Source organism: Phytophthora cinnamomi, assembly GCF_018691715.1.
Source record: "Phytophthora cinnamomi strain GKB4 chromosome Unknown Contig132, whole genome shotgun sequence".
Taxonomy (NCBI): Eukaryota; Oomycota; class Peronosporomycetes; order Peronosporales; family Peronosporaceae; genus Phytophthora; species Phytophthora cinnamomi.
This window is the reverse complement of record NW_027151065.1, coordinates 241,503-258,631: the sequence shown is the minus strand read 5'-3', so window position 1 is coordinate 258,631 and position 17,129 is coordinate 241,503. Positions and strand designations below refer to the sequence as shown.

Below are 17,129 nucleotides of genomic sequence, written 5' to 3'. Positions count from 1 at the left end.
GTTTGTAGACTCCTTTTGTTGGCGCAAGAATCAAGAGTTGAGGAACGACCATCTCCTGGTGGCGATGCTCGTTTTGTCGAAAATCATCGCGCTGATTACTACGCTCTGCTGCTACGCCACGAAGTCGTAAGCACGCTTGCTGCTGAAAACGCACTCTTGAGACACCGCTGGTGCACACACCTACATGCATGATTCCTTGAATATCATCGAAAACGCTGGCAAGTGGGAATATCCCACTGATAATGCATAGCGCCTCGACGTCTTCTGGCTCAGCAAGTTGCACACACGCGATATCTTGGCGGGTACAGTTGGCAACGACACTCTCATCCAGAGCTTCCGTACTTACAATTAACTGAACATGATGCTGATCGCGTAGCCTCCGGATAAACTTCGAGATAAATAAATGCGCCGAATCGTGCGCTGTAAATAATTCTTCATCTTTCTTTGTTGCGAGTTCAACGTGATTGGATCCAGCTGACAGCGAAAGCGGGCACGTGAAACACACAAATCTCATAGAGTCTTGACACCGGTCGAGGATTCCAGAGGGCTGCGACATCACTACCGACTTCTTCAAGATAAAATCTTCACGCGGGACCACATACGATGCATATAACGACGGCGCAGCCATGTGAATAACCGCGTCAGGAGCACATTTCAAAAACTGCTGCACACGCTGAAACAGGACCTTGTCCATCCTGTTCCCACGACAACTACAGTTGTCCGTGCTGGATGGCGCGGTAAAAATCCACTTCAGTACCAACTCGACCACGAAATCCACTGCTCGTTCTCCTAGCACTCCAGTCAGCGCCGATCTCAAAACGTTAGCACTCGTCTCGCGAAACTAGACAACAACGCAACCACGGAATCAGAACTACGTACACACACACACACAGGTACACTCTAAGAAACCCTTCCAACCTTCTCCGACGGTTGCATTGTATCGCAGTTCGCTTCAACTGGCACTGCAAGTTGCAGCCCACTGACCTTGTGCATGCCACGTTGCAACTCCCATTTCAGCTCCGAGAACTCCCTAGACAGTCGGGCGCGATCAGCATCCCTCCGAGCATCCTGCTCTCTCCTCAGACCTTCAGCTGCATGCCTCACGGCCGCGTCCACCAACAGAATAAACTCGCTGGAAGCGTCACCCAGTTGTTTGTGCACCCCATCCGCTGCATTGAGCAGGAACGTCGCCAGTGGATCGCGCGCTTCCGTACCGCGCTTCCACGCCGCCAGCACCGCGTGGCCCTCGCCCGTGACCACCGGCGCGTCTGGCGGCCGAAACAGCAGCGTCTCCTCTCCGCAAGGGCCGAAGCTGCGACGACAGAGCGCCGCGAGGTCCCCAGCTGTGCGCTCCAGCTCGGTGGTGAAGCTCATCATGTAGCGTGTCGTTTCGCCAATCGAGTATCTTTTGCTTCAGCTTTGACAACGATCTCTGATTGGCTGATCCCCAATACGTTTTTTGTACCATGAAGTGGGTACATTTGCTCACAGACTCGACTAATGGACGGGCGATCGAGGTGTCTTCATGGTCTAATGGACTATCTGTATTTGGTGTCTCTTAACTGCAGTCGAGTACGCAAAGCAACGCTATTATGCATGTAAGTGGAAGAGGGAGGATGCAGGCGGGCGAGGCGGACAGGCAGGTCCCCATCTCGGTTCGAGGCGGCGATGAGTCAACGGAGCCCCAAGCTGTTTTAGAGGAGCCAGCTGTCGCCGCTCGGAACGAGAGCAACCCTCTTCAGCCTTAGTTCTCGCCGCCCTTCTTGCCCGTCTTCGACTTGATCGTCTCAATGCCGGCAGCGGCAGTGTGCTTGGCCATCTCCAGTCCAGTCGCGGACGCCGCGCGCGCCTATCTCATCCAGCACAACACAAACCCAAGAGACACGCACGTCAGCACTGCAACATCTCCGCAGATCCACCGCCATAATCCGCCGACCTTCTCCAGGGCGCCCGAGGCGACGACGGACGTCCGCTCGTAGGCGCCGCTGGCCAGCGTGGACGACTTCTTGAAGGCCTCCGACTCCTTGAGCTTGCCGTACTGCTCCTGGCTGGCCGTGGCCGCCGTGCTCAGGCCGCCGGCAATGGTCTTGCCGGCGTTGGAGGTCTTGGCAGCCTCCAGCGCGGCCCCGGACTTCTCCTTGAACATGGAGAAGGTCTGGCCCAGCACCCTGCAGACACAACCAACCAGTTAGCTGCGGAATTTCAGCCACTCACAGGCGCTGCCGCAACGCACTTGGAGGCCGTGTTGGCGCCATTCTTGAGCTTGTCCACGGGCAGCACGTTGTGCAGCGAGGAGCGGTCGCCCGCCTTGGCCGAGGCCGTGGACTTCTTGTCGTCGCTGTCCGAGTCGCCGCCGTCCTGCGTCTGCGGCTGGTTCTCCTTGGCGGCGGCGGCCTCGCCCTTCTCTCCCTTCTCTCCCTTCTCGCCCTTCTCGCCGTCGAAGATGAGGTTGTCCAGGTCCTTGTCGTCCGCCTGCTTCTGCTTGAGAGACACGTCGTCCATGGCTACGTCCTGTGGTGGAGGTGGGGACACTCAGGGGCTGGCTTTCTCTGCGCGACGTCGGAAAGTGAGGAGGGGGGAAAGGAGGCGGCGGTGGTAAAGAGACTCGCGCCGCTGTGATTGGCTGGCGTTTTGACCAGTCCCAGGAGATCAGCCGAAAAACCGTAGCCATTTGCGTTTGTCCAGCACGACGAAATGATTAACGTCGTTTTCGTCACGACAAATTATCCTGACTCAGGATTCCTGAAGCAAGATTCTTGCTATCGATATCAGGGCGTGTGCGTGTTCTTTACGAAAGCTTGGAACCAAGCCTTGGAATTAAATGGCACCAAAGTTTGCAAGAGAGCTGGCGTCGCCACAATTGTGTCCTCGCGATGCCGGTCAACAAACGCACTGGGCATTCTATAGGTAGTTGCCATGCGGGAACTGCACTACATCGGGTCGGACGGTACAGCATGACGCAGCAAGTTGCTGCCAGCAACTGAGAGTCTGAGACCTTGATGGTGTAACCTCGGCAAGCCAATTCACACCAATAGTGGGACGGTAAGGGGTGCGATCAGACAAGTGACTGCGTCGCTGTTGCAGTGTGTAACTTTGGCAATTCAGGTCACCGGGATGTTGATTGTTGCCGTGGACCTGAGGCAGGCTAGCCGGACACCTTCGTGGTCTGTCGTCGCGTTGTGTGGTCCGAGGCTCTCCTCAGGGCCAGACTCCCGTCTGGGCAACGCAGAATTCTGCCGAGACTCGCTCGCCGTCCGCAGTGTGATCTTGTCACTCCGCAACTTGCACCCTATTGCTCCGGCAATACTACATCAGCACTCTTCGAAGTACAAGCATGATCGCAGGACGGCTGCTCCTACTGTTTCTTTTGGCCGTCGGGCTGGCTGCTGCAAGCAACCAAGTCGCGGAAGTAGCTGTGGACCCGGATGTGGGCAAGAACGCACCGGAGATCATCGCTGCGCGCGGATACGCCGTGGAGACGCACAAGGTCACGACGTCGGACGGCTACATCCTCACGATGCACCGGCTCCCGAAAAGCTACGACGAGAGTCAATCTGGCACCGCTGCTGCAACCAACAAGCCCGCTGTGCTACTGCAGCACGGTATCATCGAAAGTAGCTTTGCATGGGTCTGCAACTACCGCAACCAAAGCTTGGCTTTTGTGCTGGCTGACGCTGGCTACGACGTGTGGCTCGGCAACAGCCGTGGCAACACGTACTCGAACGAATCGATCCACTACACCACCGACGACGACGAGTTCTGGGACTTCTCTTGGGAAGACATGGGTCTGTACGACCTGCCGGCTATGATCAACTACGTCCGGGACACATCGGGCCGCCCCACCATCAGCTACGTCGGACACTCGCAAGGCGTCACTCAGGCGCTCGTGGGCTTCGCGGCTAACCAAACGCTGGCAAAAAGCGTGTCGTATTTCGGCGCGTTGGCACCCGTCTCCTGGCTCGGACACTCGAAGGCAGAGCTGTTCGTGGCCTTGGCCGACGCTCACCTGGATCTGCTGTTCGAGGGCCTCGGCATCGTGAAGCTCCTTGCGCACAACGAGCTGCTCACCAAGTTCCTTGCCGGATACACGTGCACGGCCATCGACGACATCTGCGGGTCGGCCATCTCGCTGCTGTTCGGGACGACCACGAGCCTCAACGTCTCGCACGTACCCGTTCTCATCTCACAGACCCCCGCGGGTACCTCCGTGAAGGACGTCGCCCACTTCGCGCAGGGTATCCGTGCGGACACGTTTGCGCGCTTCGACTACGGGTGCAGCTGCGTGCAGGCTCTGGGCCTCTCGCTGTGCGCGTCGGCCATCTGCCCCAACAAGGCCAAGTACGGCTCCTTCGCGCCGCCAGCGTACTCCCTCGGGGACATGGTCTACCCACGCACTGGTCTCTACAGCGGCGCCGGCGACACATTGACAGAGCCCGAGGACCTCGAACACCTGCGGTCGTCGCTTCCGTCGGGCACCGTCGTGCACGACAAGAGCATCGACATCTACAGCCACCTCGACTTCATCTGGGCCTACAACGCCAACGAGTACGTCTACCAGGACCTGCTCGCGCAGCTCGCCGCGTACGAAGGCGTCGGCTACAGTACTAACTAACAACTCCTAAGTCTAGACTACAGTCAAAGCAGTAAACGCAAAAGTGTAGCCATATCAAGTTGAAGCTGTCCCTCATCCTCTATCCCCATTCGTCCAAAAGCAGTCCCTATTTCCCACCAATCCCGTGCGGCTTCCATCCTCACTCGAGCATTCACGCGACCATGAGCAAGCGGACGGTGGTGGAATGGTCGCCGCACGACGCGTCTCTCTTCGCGGTGGGCGCCGACAACCTGCGGCTGTTCGAGGTGACCACCAGCTCGGGCGACTACGCGGATGCCGACTCGGCGTCGTCGTCGGCCGCGCCCTCCACGCAGCGCAAGCGCGCCTTCCGCGTGGTGCGCATCAACGCCAAGGTGCAGCAGCTGCGCAGCCTGCAGTGGCACCCGTTCGAGGCCAAGCCGCTGCTGATCGCCACGGGCACGGGCTCGGGCAAGGTGCTGCTCTGCGACTTCGAGGACCCGCGCGCGCGCGTCATGCGCGAGTTCCTGCCCAAGTACAGCCGCCCCTGCCACGCTGTCGCCTGGAACCCGTCGGTGCCCCACCAGCTCGCCGCGGGCTTCGAGAAGGTGCGCAGCGACTTCTGCACGCTGGTGTGGGACCTCAACAGCTCTGGGGCCGTGGGCGCGTCGGCGGGGGCCGGCGCGGGGCTCACGAGCAGCGGCAGCAGCGGCAACGTCGAGGCTCTGGGGGACCAGGACGGCTCCAGGAAGGGCAGCGGTGGCGCCGGCAGCGCCAGCGTCGGCGTGGGGGCAGGAAGCGGATTCGCGGCGGCGGACGCCAAGCCGGTGCACGAGCTGGCCAACTCCGAGGCCACCATGGCGCTGTCCTGGGTGCCGCTGCAGCCGACGTGTCTGGCCACGGGCACGGGCTTCAAGTGGCTGAGGGTGTATGACTTGAGGGCCAAGGGCTCGTCGCCCATGAGCGTCGTGGCTCACAACAAGGCCGTGCTGGGCGTGGTGTTCGACCAGCACCGGCCGCATATGTTGGCGACGTACAGCGACGCCCCACAGGAACCGGTCAAGGTGTGGGATATCCGGCAACTGGAGTCGTCGTCCGGCCCGCTGCTGTCGCTGTACCAAACGAGCAAGAACCTCGCGCAGGTGTCGTGGTGCCCATCCAAGCCTGGGATTCTGGTCACGGCGTCCACCGAGGAGAAGTGGGTGTCCTTGTGGGATGTTACCAAGCAGGAGAGCGGGTCCTCCACGCTCAAGAAGCCGTTCCGCAGACGCTACACGTCCGAGCCGCTCACGTCGTTCTCGTGGCAGCACGTGGACTCGCCGTCAAGGAACCAGCGAGCGAACAATGTGGGCAAGAGCAGCAACGCGCAGAAGTGCCAACTCTCGGCGGCCGCCTTCCCGAATCGCCTATTGACAGCCTCCATCACAGGCGAGCTGGGAGACATTTCTGTGCACGATGCTATGCCGCTTTCACTATCATCACACGGAGCGGTGACTTTCGGGTGCGGACGACTATTGTTTGGCGGCTCTGTCAGTGGACCTGGACTGGGGACATCTGCTGTGACTCGACTCACGTTGGAGGAAGAAATCAGCTCAGGTGCTCGTGTGGAAGAGGATATCTCGAACGAGATGTACAAGCTTGCCAAGCAGGGCTACTCAATCGGACTGTCTAAGAATCTGAAATTGTTCAATGAGGCTACCCCGCGAGGCCGGCAACTGCATCATTTGTGGTTATGGGTCGACCAAGTAGAAGCGCTCCGCCGCATTCGAGCTTCACGGGTAGAACAATCACGATCTGCGAGCAATGGCCTTGGAAACAATGCTGTCAATTCGATGATGACCGGACCATTGCGGGGCTGGCCAGTTGATCCGAATACACTAGTCATCGCTGGCGTGAAAAACTTGCTAACTGTCTCAGGAGAAACTCCAGCAGCTGCAAAGACTGGTACGTCTGGTTCTACTGCCACTGTTCAGGAGGATTCCAGGGAGGAAGAGCCCGTGGGTATCGTCTCTGTAATGAAGACGGACCAGGTGCTTGGTTGCCAGTATTTTGAAGGGCCTGGACGACGATTGGGTTTGCTAGCTTGCAACTGGGATCCCGACAACGGACAAGGAGGGTCTCGAGCGTCCTCAGCTGGTGTTGGTGGGCCGGGTCTTGACAGCGCTTCTGGAAGAAATATGCATCGGAGTAGCTCTAGCATCTGGAACCCACAAAAGCAGTACGATGACAACGCCCATTTCGCCAATCGTTCGTGGAATGAGAACGGGCGACACGAGTTGCAGAACATTTTGAATCGCTGCGAGTTGGAGGGCAATTACGCTCGAGCGGCAGCTCTGGCTGTTTTCCATGGTGACTTGAACGCAGCCGTGGCGTTGCTGCAGAAGGGAGCGACGTGGCTAACTCAGATGCAGCACCTAAATGTTGGAGTTGCATCGCCTTACTCGCCAGACTTGTTGCAGCTCATTGCAATGTCTGTTGCTGGTTATTCATCTTCCATCGCGACTGCAGGAGGACTATCGCTGTGGTCGAATATGACGCAGCAATTGCTAAAGCGAAGTGAGATCATGTCACAAGCCAACCCGCGTTACTTTCACGCGATGCTCTCCTTCTTGTGTGCCGCGAGCTCTAATTCTTCATCCAACTCGGCAAATTTGAACGCTATGCGCGCTAGCCAGCAGCCATCACGGCGTCCAACTAGCCGAAGACAATGGGGCAGTGTCGATGGTTTGGCCGCATTTGGAGGAGCTAGACCTGCAAGTGCTGGAGTCTACTCGGCGATTCTTAATGATATCACACTACCGTTGAGCGACCGACTGGCGTTCGCTTGTCGGTATCTCCAAGCTGAGGACTTACTCGCGTTTGTCGCTCAACACGAAGAAGAGAGTGAACAATTTGGCCGTCTTGAGGGATTGATCGTTACTGGAATTAACGCCGATGGTATTCGGCTTCTTCAGACGTACCTGGATATGACGGGTGATATCCAAACGTTGGCGCTATTAGCCGCGCGACTTCCGTCATCTTATGTAGCGAAGGCATCTCCGCTGGAAAAGTGGATTCAGATTTACAAAGACTTGCTGAACCAGTGGCAGCTCTTCCACGAGCGAGCCCGCTTTGACGTAGGCCGCTCGCAGCTCGAGGATCTGCTGAATGGGTTTACTAGCTTCTCGCGTGATTTTAATGCTGAAGACCTTCAAGCTGAGCTTTCGGCTCCATCAACACTTTCCGTGCCACCGCAATTATTTGTGCGGTGCAACTTCTGCAACGCGTCGCTGTCTTTGGCTAGTTTGCTCCGTCTTGGTGGTTCGCACTCGTCGTGGCTGAACCGTGCCAAGCCTAAGCTTACGTGCTGTCCTACCTGCCGTAAACCGTTGCCGCAGTGCGCACTGTGTTTGCTTCCGTTTGGGTCGTTAAATCCTTACTTCGAACTAGCCCATCGCCGCTCCAGACAGACATCAGACGCAGTGAATACGCTGGTAAGCAGCGTGGCAGCCGATAGCGGAGGTGTGCTGAAGGAACCCAAGACGGGCAAGAACGAATACGAAAACCTGGCCCAATTGTCCAGCATCCCGTTTGTTGAATGGTTCACGTGGTGTCAGTCCTGCAAGCACGGCGGCCACGCACACCACCTGGCGGATTGGTTCAAGTCGCACTCGGTGTGCCCTGTCACGGACTGCAACTGCCACTGCCAGCATTTGGACTTGCCGATCGTAGGCGACGAGAATCAAACGGAGATCATCGAGCACCAGCGAGCAAGTGCCGCAGCGTTGGCCAGCCAGCGTGCAGCGTCGAAGGGGAAGAAGAAGCAACAGCAGCAACAACAGCAATACCAGCAACAAAAGCAGCAAGAAGCGAAGGCACCGGTTCGTGGAGTCAAAAAATCATTTCTTGACAAGCAGCAGCAACAGGTTTCAATGGGATCGCAGAGCTCGCAGCACAGCTTTTCAGTGTCCTCCACCATGGGAACGAACTCCACGTATCGATCCTTTTCCTCTGCTCAGCTGAGACCCAGCGGCTCCACTAGTGGGTACCCTCCACCGTTCTCGTTGTCCGGCAGCAACTCCGTTGCAAACCTCTCGAGTGTAGTCACCTCCGGAGCTGGTGGCAACGTTGGCAGTGGAGCAGTCAGCGACGGGATCTCGCTCGGCAACAAGCTCGACCAACTGGAAAAGGACAAGAACAGCTATCAGTACATGTGAGAGAGTGGGAGGCAGGCAGGCTCCTTGCGTCAGGAGCAAGGTAAGAGTTGGGTCGATAATGAATTGGTTTTGGTCATGTGAAGCAGGGCGCAAATGGCAAAGTTCCTCCTCAATGTTACAGCTTCAACGGGGGTGAATTCGAGATGCCCAAGCGGGAGACTCTGCGGCTGTAGTCGTCCATGATCTCCTGCTCGCTGGTGCCCAGTCGCTTGATGGCTCGTTCACGGTGCAGCTGCTCGTCGTTGAAGCCGAACATGAACTCGACTTTGGAGGTCGGCTCCATCTGCGAGACTCCGGTGTAGCGGCGCAGCTCTTCGCTTCGAACGATGTCGACGTCGCAGATGCCGAGCTTCTTCATGCCCTTCTCCTTCTTCAAGATGTCGGCGTTCACTCCAAGGCGGTCCAGCGCGTGGGGGCTGATCTCATCCGCCGAGTACGTGATGCGTCTCTTGCTCAGCTGGCTGGTGCCTGTGGTGCCTAACTTTGGTGGCGTCGTGATCGGCAGGATCGGCTCCATGTTGGCGGTGAGTGCCCACGACACGGTCTCCATCTTCGGAGCGCTGTTCTGTTGGATTGGGTTGGCCGGAGGCGGCATATCGGTGTCGGGTGGTGGGATGTCGTCCACAGTTGGTTGCGGGATATCCTGATCGACTGGCGGTGTGTCTTCGGTCTCTTCAAGCTGCAGATGCGGTGGAGACTGCGATCGCGACCGCGACCTTGATCGCACTGAGTTGCGCGCAGTCACCGAGATCCCTCCCTCGTCGTCGTCCCGAATGGAGAGTGGCAGGGGGATCGGCGAGGCAGGTACACCCTCACCGTCGGCCTCGGCTTGCGACGCTATGATGCCTTGGATTTCTTCGCGCCGAGCGAAGACTGGAGTGAGCTGTTTGTCAGAGTCCCTGCTGGTGGAGAAGGTGAATGCGGCGCCTCGTGGAAGAAGACGCAGGATCGCAACGGGCGATATCGGTTTTGGGATCAGGACGCGTCCGTTGGTCATGTCCGCTGCGACTGGTGCAACGACAGCACCGCTCAGTGGCTCACTCCACCAAGTTCAGGCACGGCATGGCGGACACGCGCTCCCAATTTGCCACCTAAAACGACATGGACAACGTTGAGACTCGATACCAACGTACAAGTTGAGAGGTGAGGATACCTCGTGGAAGAGCTCGAATTGGACGACGCGAAGCACCACGTCGTCGCTCGGTGTCGTCACGGAGAGCTGCAGATACTCGCCGGCCATCCACTCCACGGGCGGGAGGTAGAAAACCATTTCGCGGTCGTCACGAAGCACACCGTGCAAGTCGAGGTAGGCTCCTTCGAGCACGATGTAGTTCGTGTGCGGGTCCCAGCAGCTGGAGCGCTGGAGCTGCCACCAGTAGTGTGTCTTCAACGTGCCTGCCTTATCTTGGTTGTTGCGCGGAAGGTTTGCGGAGTATTGCACACGACACAGCAGGCGAAAGACACCGCTCGTGTGAATGTAGACCCTCCGAAGTACGCCCTCCCACAGGAAAGAGGACGGGTTGACTTCTTGTTCCTTCGACGGAGGCATCATGAGTCGCTGTTTCTTCATTCGCCATTGAATTGCAGTCCCCGATAAGCCCCTTGGGAGACAGACTAGAACGTGACGCCGGTCTTGAGGCTTTCGACACGGCAAAGTGTCAGGTGCTTACTTGAAAGTACAGAAACAAATCTATCGTATAGGCGAACAGCTCACATGATGGGGGATGAAAGCGATATCCTTGACAAATACCTTGCACTGATGCTTGGCTCCGCCCTCACTTGCTTCGTCCTCGATGCCTAACTTGAGAGACACTGTGTCGCCTTTATCGCAATACGCTACCGCAGAATAAAGCTCGTAGGAAGGTGATCCTGCGCACCCAGCTCATCATGTTAGTGATGCGCTACTCGATAGAAAGTTATCTTTCGTACCTTCATCATCCTGGAAGAATTGCGCCGTAGCTGCTTCGTCTTCTAGGAATCCACGCACCTCGCACTTGCGGTTCACCATTAACGTCCATACGAGCGGCGAGCACTTTGTTGACGGCCTCCTTCTCACTGCCATTCTCCACTTCAAGCTCACACGACCGCTTTTCACTATCCTTCGATGCCACACCGTCGTCAGCGTCCCGGCGTCGGTTAGCTCCACCACCGTACTAAGCACATGCCTCTTCCTTGGAGGTGCGGCGTCGTCTGTAGGTTTTGAGTCGGTCATAGCATTGAATGAGTCGAGAACATCTTGGTCATCAGCAATGCGATTATGGTTCAAAGCATCGCGTAGGTCACGTTGTTGATCTTCGTTTGCACCCAAACTGCGAGCACATCATTTGTCAGTGCAAGCACTTGCATAAAAACTTTTTCGACGATTGTACCTGTTCAATTGCCCCAAGCTCAGTAAACTCCGGTGTTGAACGACTGCATCACGCAACTTGTATTGCTCATTTTGTTCGCCAATGAGGTCGTTCTCGGAGAGATCTAATCGGCCAAGGACTTTGTTGTGCTGTAATAACTCGACAAGCGTGTCGACAGCATCGCAGTGGATTTCGTTGTGACTCAAATCCAGAAAAGTCAAGCGCTCGTTCTTGTGTAGTGCCGACAAGATTGTCTGTGCGCCCATGGATTTGGTGCGGTTGCAACGCATATTGAGCTGCGTCAGCGTCGCGAAGCCGTCGATCCTCAGTGCTGCGGCGACCACTTGTGCACCCGGGATTCCGATAAACGAAAACGACAGATCCAGTGCCACCAGCCGATTAGCCATCTTAACTGTGTTGAGCACAACTCGACGTGAAACTTCGGCGTAGCAGAGTCCAAGAGATTGGAGGCTACTGTGCTTTCCCCCTTGCTGAAGTTGTTCAGCCAAGTGCTGGCTAAATTCCGTAGCAGAAGTCGTGATTTCTGTTGACCTGTTTTTCATATCCTTGCTTTTTGGTTGAGTAGGCAGTCGTCGAGGCGCGTAGTCTGCCCATTGCTCTGATAGAGGTACGATCTTGTCTGCCTGATCGACAACGCTTATCCGAAAATGCAACAGGAACTCGTTTACGGCGACAGCTTCATTTTTAACAAGTGAATAGAGTTGCAGCGACAGTTTGCTCAATGATAAACACTTACCTTTTGCAAACAACCGAGCGACCTCACCGGCCACCTCCCCTGCCTCTTCAAAGAACAGATTTCCGTGTAGATCAAGCGAATGCAGTTTGGCTTGGTGTCGAAGACGCTCGCAGATTGTACGTGCTGTGAGGCGTCCGAACAAATTTCGCGAAAGATCGATAGCCTGCAGTCCCGGACAGCACATTAGATCCCCTGCGCGTACACGACTCGAATTTTGGTTAGATTTGCACCGACGATCTTCAGGAGACTGATCGTACGGATCTCTTTACTGCCGGAGTCGTCGAGCTGGTTGTTCGACAAGTTCACAGTTTTTAAGCTGCTGAATAGGAAGAGGTTCTTGCTCAACGTTCGCAGGTGGTGAATCTGTAGATCCTGGTTCGCAAGAATCAAAGTCCGAATTTCTCGGAGCTGAACAGGATTCACCTCGACAAAGCAAGCGCGGAAGTGCTTCTTCGCAATAATCGCATTGCTCTCCGACACTCGCGCCGGCAGCGATTTACTGGGGGCTGTGTCGAGTTTGTCTCGTTCACCGGGCACCTTTGATTTGGAGCGAGCAACGCTTCTCCCTTCACCTTTTGGGTTTGGACGACGCAGCGGCATTTCATCTTCATCGTCATACAAGTCTTCACGCATCCTCCCGCCTCGACTACTAACGTGATCATTCACACTCGTATCGACATCGCTTCCTTCACTGCTGCCACCATAGTCTCGCAACTCGTTCTCTAGCTGCTCGAGATACTTCTCCTTCTTCACCAGCGCTGCGAGCAGCAAAAAGAAATGTCAAAATTACTTCAGCGCTGTAAGAATGAACGCATTCCGTTGAGAACGTGTGTCCATACTTCTGATCTCCATCAGAAGATCCTCTTCCAGGTTGGTGTCCACTGCATCATTATCGTCGTCGCTGGTGTAGCTGCTAGCTTCCCCCACGTCACGAAACCTCGGTGGAATGGAGTGCAGAGGCGAAAGTTGAGATCGCCGTGCCACGGGAGACGACTTCACCGGCAGCCTCAGAGCCCCACGCTTCATCCCAGCGTCCTTCCAACGACTCATAACTCGATTGCTACGAAATCCAAGCCTGCGACGCTTCGACAAGGCGCCTGTAGCACGGGCACCACCAAAACACGACCACCAAGGAGGAAGGAACACGTTGAGTAAACGGAATGCTATGCTGCTGTATTTACATTGAAGCAGCCCCAGCCGGTCAAAGTGCCGGCCCATAGATAGAGTGAGTAGTACATAAGATAGATAGAGCGACCACCGCCGGCGAGGAGGGAGGCGCCTAAGCCCCCGCATAGAGAGAGAGACCACACGCCACCCCGCCTCGATCCGGCTCGTGTCGAAAATCCAACCGTCATCAGAGTGAGTGAGTGAAGGCAGGCGCTGGACGCCTGGTGGAGATCAGGACGTGGCGTCCGGGTCGTCCAGGCAGGCTTCCGAGCCGTAGATGGACGACACCAGCACGCTCAGGCGGCTGCGGAGGCGGTCGTTGCGTTCGCGCAGGTCGTGGACAGCCTGCGTCAGTCACAAAAAGACAACAAGAGCGTCAGTCAGGAGCGCCCGCCCACGCATCCTCAACAAGGAGACGCTTCTCCGCACCTGCTGGCTTTTTTCAAGCACCATTTTCTTGCGGAGGCGCGCTCTCCGGGCGTGCAGGCGGTTGCGCTCACGCCGCACGCGTTCGCGCTCCTCCTTGGAGCAGACGAGCATGTTGCTGCTGCTGCCGGCGGCGGAGGAGGAGGCCGCCGCGTACGGCCGCTTGCCGTTGGCGTTGAGCTGCGCGCCGATGCACGTGCAGGCGTCGCTGGGGGCGGCGTCCTTGCCGTGGCAGGCGCAGCCCTTCTCGTGCTCGTGCGCGTCCTCATGGTCGGCGTCGGCGTCGCTGTCGTGGGCCGGCGCCTCGCAGAGCTGGCCGTCCTCGTCGCGGTCCTCCGTGGCGTTGATGCCGACCTGCTCGAGCTTGAGCACGCACGGGACGTCCACGACGTTGCCCAGGCGCAGCAGGCACACGGCCGTGGCGTGGAAGTCGTAGGCCTGGCGCAGCAGCTCGAACTCGTCCTGCAGCGCCTCGATGCGCTCCTTGAGGCTCTCCAGCAGCTCGCGCTTGCGGATGCGCGTGCGCTGCGCGTGCAGGCGGTTGCGCTCGCGGCTCACGCGCAGCTTCTCCTCCTCGCCCGAGGGGGACGCCGACGAGAGCTCCGTGGCCGAGCCGTCCGTGTGCGTGGGCGAGTCGAGCTGCAGCAGGGGCAGCGCCGTCTTGGTCTTGGCGCCGTCCTTCCTCACGGGCGACGAGGACGGCGCGAAGCTGCTGGCGCTCGTGGGCGTGCGCAGGTTGGCGGGCTCCTCGTGCTGCTGCTCGTCGTCCTGGGGCGTCTGCGTCTGCGTCTGGCGGCGCCGCATGTAGCTGGGCAGCGGCACGCCGAAGTACCGGGCCATGTCCTCCTCGTACTGCTCGCGCTGCTCCTCGCTCTCGTAGGCCAGCAGCGCCGCCGTGGGGGACCCGCTGCTGGCGAACAGCGGGCCGATGGGCGGCAGCACGATGGGCACGCCGTAGTCGATCGACATGGAGTGCGGGGCTCTGCTGCTAATTGGGACTGGGGCTGTGTGTGGCGGCGTTACCTACGTACGTGCGTGGCTGACTGGCTGGCTGGTGCTGCAGTGCTGGGCTGGGCTGTTGCTGTGCCGTATGGCGGCGCTGTCGCTGACGTTCACTCGTGTGGCGGTCGCCTCGGCTCTGCGCTGGCGCTTTGAGTGGTTTGGAGGCAAATGCCAAATAGCGGCGCCGCTGACGTAGGGAGGCGGCCTCCGCGCCCGCCCGGTCTCTTTTCGAAGCGCGCGGTCGCCTGGGTTTACGGACCGCATGGGGAAAGGTCCGGCGGTTTTGGAGACAGGATTCGAGAGTGAGAGCGCGGAAGAAGCCCTGGGTTGAGTGACGGCGCGGATAAGGAAAAGATCCCGCTTCGCGCTGATTGGCTGCGCAGACACGCACGGGTGACGTACGCGCGGGTGACTCGCGGTTTGTATGGCGATCTTGTGGGGCTAGAAACGGCGGCTTGAACTTCAATTAAGTGCGACGACATGCAAGGAAGCCAGTCGCCGTTATCAGCCGGATGGAGACCGCCAACATGGCCCTGGCCGCCACGGCACTATGGCGCTGTGGCCGCACTGCCCGCCAAGTCTAGGGATGTGAATCCTCCTCGCAGCAACCAGGGCCATCTATCCTTGGGTCGAGACGAGCTATTTCCAGCGCGAGATCTTTGTCAATGGCCTGATACAGTGGCGGGTCACGCGTCCTTTCAGGCACAAAAAGGGGGGATGGGCGACGCCGAGTCGTACGTGGCTAGCGGCGCCTCAACTTCAACGTGTCGGGCGGTGATTGCTGCCGAGCTGCGGCGCCGGCACGCCGAGGATGCCGCCGAGCAGCGCCAGGAGGCCGTGCGCCGCGAGACCCAGCGGGACCGCACGCGCAGCCTGGTGCGCCTGGCGCAGCTCGACACCCGCGACGAAGCCAAGATCGTGCTACATGCAGGTGCGGCGGCTCCTGGCGGGCGAAGAAGCCCTACAAATCGGTGCTGATGGCTCTGCTGCCGTTGCTGCTGCATGCATTCACAGAGAGCGCCACGCACTACAACCAGCGCGCGGCGGTGCTGGAGCAGATCCGCGCGCTGCAGAGCCGCTATCAGGCCGAGAAGAAGAGGCTGCCCGCCATCCAGGACAAGTGAGTGCTGCGACCAGTTGCTGTTGTTTGTGTCTTCTCCTCTCGCTAGTCGGACCATGAGCTCTTGAGCTGATCGCCGGGTCACTTCTGCGCAGGAAGGAGCGCCACGAGAGGCTGCAGCGGGCCAAGGCGGCGCGCGACAAGGACGTGGCCGCGCTGCGACAGCACTTGGCGCACCTGGAGGCCTGCGCGCCCGCTGTGGTGCGCCCGGGAAGCTCCTCGTATGCCGGGAGCGTCGACCGAGCTGCGACGCCAGCGGGGGTTGTGTCGCTGCCAGAGGTGACGGAGCAGAAGCCGAGGCGTCGGAGTGAACGAGTCTCCGCCACGGTGTTTAAGCAGCTCATGGACCAGATCCGAGCGATCAAGATGGACCGACCCACGATGCTAGACCCCTACATGGCAAATCTGAAGGTAAGCGCGGCGAATTGTTCTGTGCTGGTCCTGTTTACACTGACCTAATTGTGGTGGTGTTGACTCTTGCAGCTTGCCCGACTGTGGGATCGCTTGCACGACACGGCGCGGTGCCTGGAGAACTATGATGCTGCGTGCCAGATGATGAAGGAGAATCATCTCGTCCTAATACCACCGGAAATGCTGGATGAGACCCTGGAGAAGCAACGCCTTCGGGTAAGTAGTGCCTTATGAGCTAAGGTGCATTGTTGATCTAATCTTTGTTGTCAATCAAAAGAGGAGAGCAGCGCTTCATTATTTATTCTCTCGAGCGCTGCAGCGAAAACAGCGTCAGGAAGCTGCAGGTAGGGACTTCGGTTGCCGTTAAATGAAGATACTTTGGTCCCAATTTTTTTTTTCTCTGTTCTGGCAGACCTGTTGTCAAAGTTCATCGAACTCTCGCTTCCGGAGGACCGACTAAAGGATCTTGCTTATGTGGACAGGTTTGTAAACGCACCACTGTTGTACTTCCTGATGCAAGTGCTAACCTATCTTCCACCACCGGTGCGACCAGAATTTTGCGCGAACAAGAGTACATTGAGGACCCGACGCTCGCGAGCCCAGACGACATCACTTTCACAATTCGAAACACCAACAGTCTGGGGCAGTACGTGAATTCAAGCAGCACATTTGCATGTGTTGTACTCCACTGCTGACTGGAGCGTGCGATGCGTCTATAGTCTGACGGACTTGCGCTTTAAATTGCTACAAGAGCTGCTTGCCTCGGCGCCGAGTGATCCATGTACGCGCGTTTGGCGCTGATGGCGCTTGTCGTTATGCTGACAGCTCTTCCCGTTGCTTGGCACAGACCTCATCGAGTCGGTGGCGAACATCCACGTCCGAAGGGGGGAGTTCGCGGCCGCGGAAGCTCTCACCGCCCGCTTTGTGGCGCTGCCCCCCGTCAAGCGCATATCGTTGTTCGCCACGTTTAATGAGCTGCGGTGCGGGATCTAGCGGCAGCTGCTGCTTGGTGCGGACACACTTCAACTCCGATTGATTAGCTCACGTTGAAGCAAGACAGCAGCTGGCCGGGTTGAAGCATGTGTCAACCAGCACTTGCTTGAACCCTCGCAGCTTTCCTGCGAGGCTTGAT

The 17,129-nt window shown here is 57.9% G+C and overlaps 10 protein-coding genes across 10 annotated transcripts; 4 read left to right on the top strand and 6 right to left on the bottom strand.

The window, feature by feature from the left end:
* Nucleotides 1–710: 710 nt before the first annotated feature.
* Nucleotides 711–1,377, bottom strand: IUM83_18984 (GroEL-like equatorial domain; the record flags this gene model as incomplete). Its single annotated transcript, XM_067944010.1, has 3 exons — nucleotides 711–725; nucleotides 797–841; nucleotides 919–1,377. 3 exons carry the CDS (start codon nucleotides 1,375–1,377, stop codon nucleotides 711–713), a joined length of 519 nt encoding a protein of 172 aa, XP_067779889.1.
* Nucleotides 1,378–1,744: 367 nt separating this feature from the next.
* Nucleotides 1,745–2,502, bottom strand: IUM83_18983 (histone demethylase; the record flags this gene model as incomplete). Its single annotated transcript, XM_067944009.1, has 3 exons — nucleotides 1,745–1,849; nucleotides 1,937–2,168; nucleotides 2,234–2,502. 3 exons carry the CDS (start codon nucleotides 2,500–2,502, stop codon nucleotides 1,745–1,747), a joined length of 606 nt encoding a protein of 201 aa, XP_067779888.1.
* An 832-nt stretch (nucleotides 2,503–3,334) lies between these two features.
* IUM83_18982 (putative lipase) lies at nucleotides 3,335–4,612 on the top strand (the record flags this gene model as incomplete). Its single annotated transcript, XM_067944008.1, has 1 exon — nucleotides 3,335–4,612. The coding sequence occupies one exon, from the start codon at nucleotides 3,335–3,337 to the stop codon at nucleotides 4,610–4,612; it is 1,278 nt and encodes a 425-aa protein (XP_067779862.1).
* Nucleotides 4,613–4,773: 161 nt separating this feature from the next.
* IUM83_18981 (WD repeat-containing protein mio) lies at nucleotides 4,774–8,766 on the top strand (the record flags this gene model as incomplete). The annotated part of the gene is made up of 1 exon (XM_067944007.1): nucleotides 4,774–8,766. The coding sequence occupies one exon, from the start codon at nucleotides 4,774–4,776 to the stop codon at nucleotides 8,764–8,766; it is 3,993 nt and encodes a 1,330-aa protein (XP_067779891.1).
* Nucleotides 8,565–9,049, bottom strand: IUM83_18980 (NLRC3 protein; the record flags this gene model as incomplete). The annotated part of the gene is made up of 2 exons (XM_067944006.1): nucleotides 8,565–8,730; nucleotides 8,886–9,049. The coding sequence occupies 2 exons, from the start codon at nucleotides 9,047–9,049 to the stop codon at nucleotides 8,565–8,567; spliced, it is 330 nt and encodes a 109-aa protein (XP_067779863.1).
* A 43-nt stretch (nucleotides 9,050–9,092) lies between these two features.
* Nucleotides 9,093–9,413, top strand: IUM83_18979 (uncharacterized protein; the record flags this gene model as incomplete). Its single annotated transcript, XM_067944005.1, has 2 exons — nucleotides 9,093–9,199; nucleotides 9,272–9,413. The coding sequence occupies 2 exons, from the start codon at nucleotides 9,093–9,095 to the stop codon at nucleotides 9,411–9,413; spliced, it is 249 nt and encodes an 82-aa protein (XP_067779833.1).
* Nucleotides 9,414–9,803: 390 nt separating this feature from the next.
* Nucleotides 9,804–10,318, bottom strand: IUM83_18978 (uncharacterized protein; the record flags this gene model as incomplete). Its single annotated transcript, XM_067944004.1, has 2 exons — nucleotides 9,804–9,857; nucleotides 9,920–10,318. The coding sequence occupies 2 exons, from the start codon at nucleotides 10,316–10,318 to the stop codon at nucleotides 9,804–9,806; spliced, it is 453 nt and encodes a 150-aa protein (XP_067779834.1).
* A 1,736-nt stretch (nucleotides 10,319–12,054) lies between these two features.
* Nucleotides 12,055–12,921, bottom strand: IUM83_18977 (NLRC3 protein; the record flags this gene model as incomplete). Its single annotated transcript, XM_067944003.1, has 2 exons — nucleotides 12,055–12,629; nucleotides 12,711–12,921. 2 exons carry the CDS (start codon nucleotides 12,919–12,921, stop codon nucleotides 12,055–12,057), a joined length of 786 nt encoding a protein of 261 aa, XP_067779835.1.
* Nucleotides 12,922–13,269: 348 nt separating this feature from the next.
* Nucleotides 13,270–14,433, bottom strand: IUM83_18976 (aureochrome1-like protein; the record flags this gene model as incomplete). The annotated part of the gene is made up of 2 exons (XM_067944002.1): nucleotides 13,270–13,383; nucleotides 13,468–14,433. The coding sequence occupies 2 exons, from the start codon at nucleotides 14,431–14,433 to the stop codon at nucleotides 13,270–13,272; spliced, it is 1,080 nt and encodes a 359-aa protein (XP_067779836.1).
* A 750-nt stretch (nucleotides 14,434–15,183) lies between these two features.
* Nucleotides 15,184–16,990, top strand: IUM83_18975 (uncharacterized protein; the record flags this gene model as incomplete). The annotated part of the gene is made up of 9 exons (XM_067944001.1): nucleotides 15,184–15,397; nucleotides 15,481–15,586; nucleotides 15,682–15,997; nucleotides 16,070–16,213; nucleotides 16,275–16,341; nucleotides 16,410–16,479; nucleotides 16,551–16,643; nucleotides 16,717–16,778; nucleotides 16,845–16,990. 9 exons carry the CDS (start codon nucleotides 15,184–15,186, stop codon nucleotides 16,988–16,990), a joined length of 1,218 nt encoding a protein of 405 aa, XP_067779886.1.
* Nucleotides 16,991–17,129: the final 139 nt, after the last annotated feature.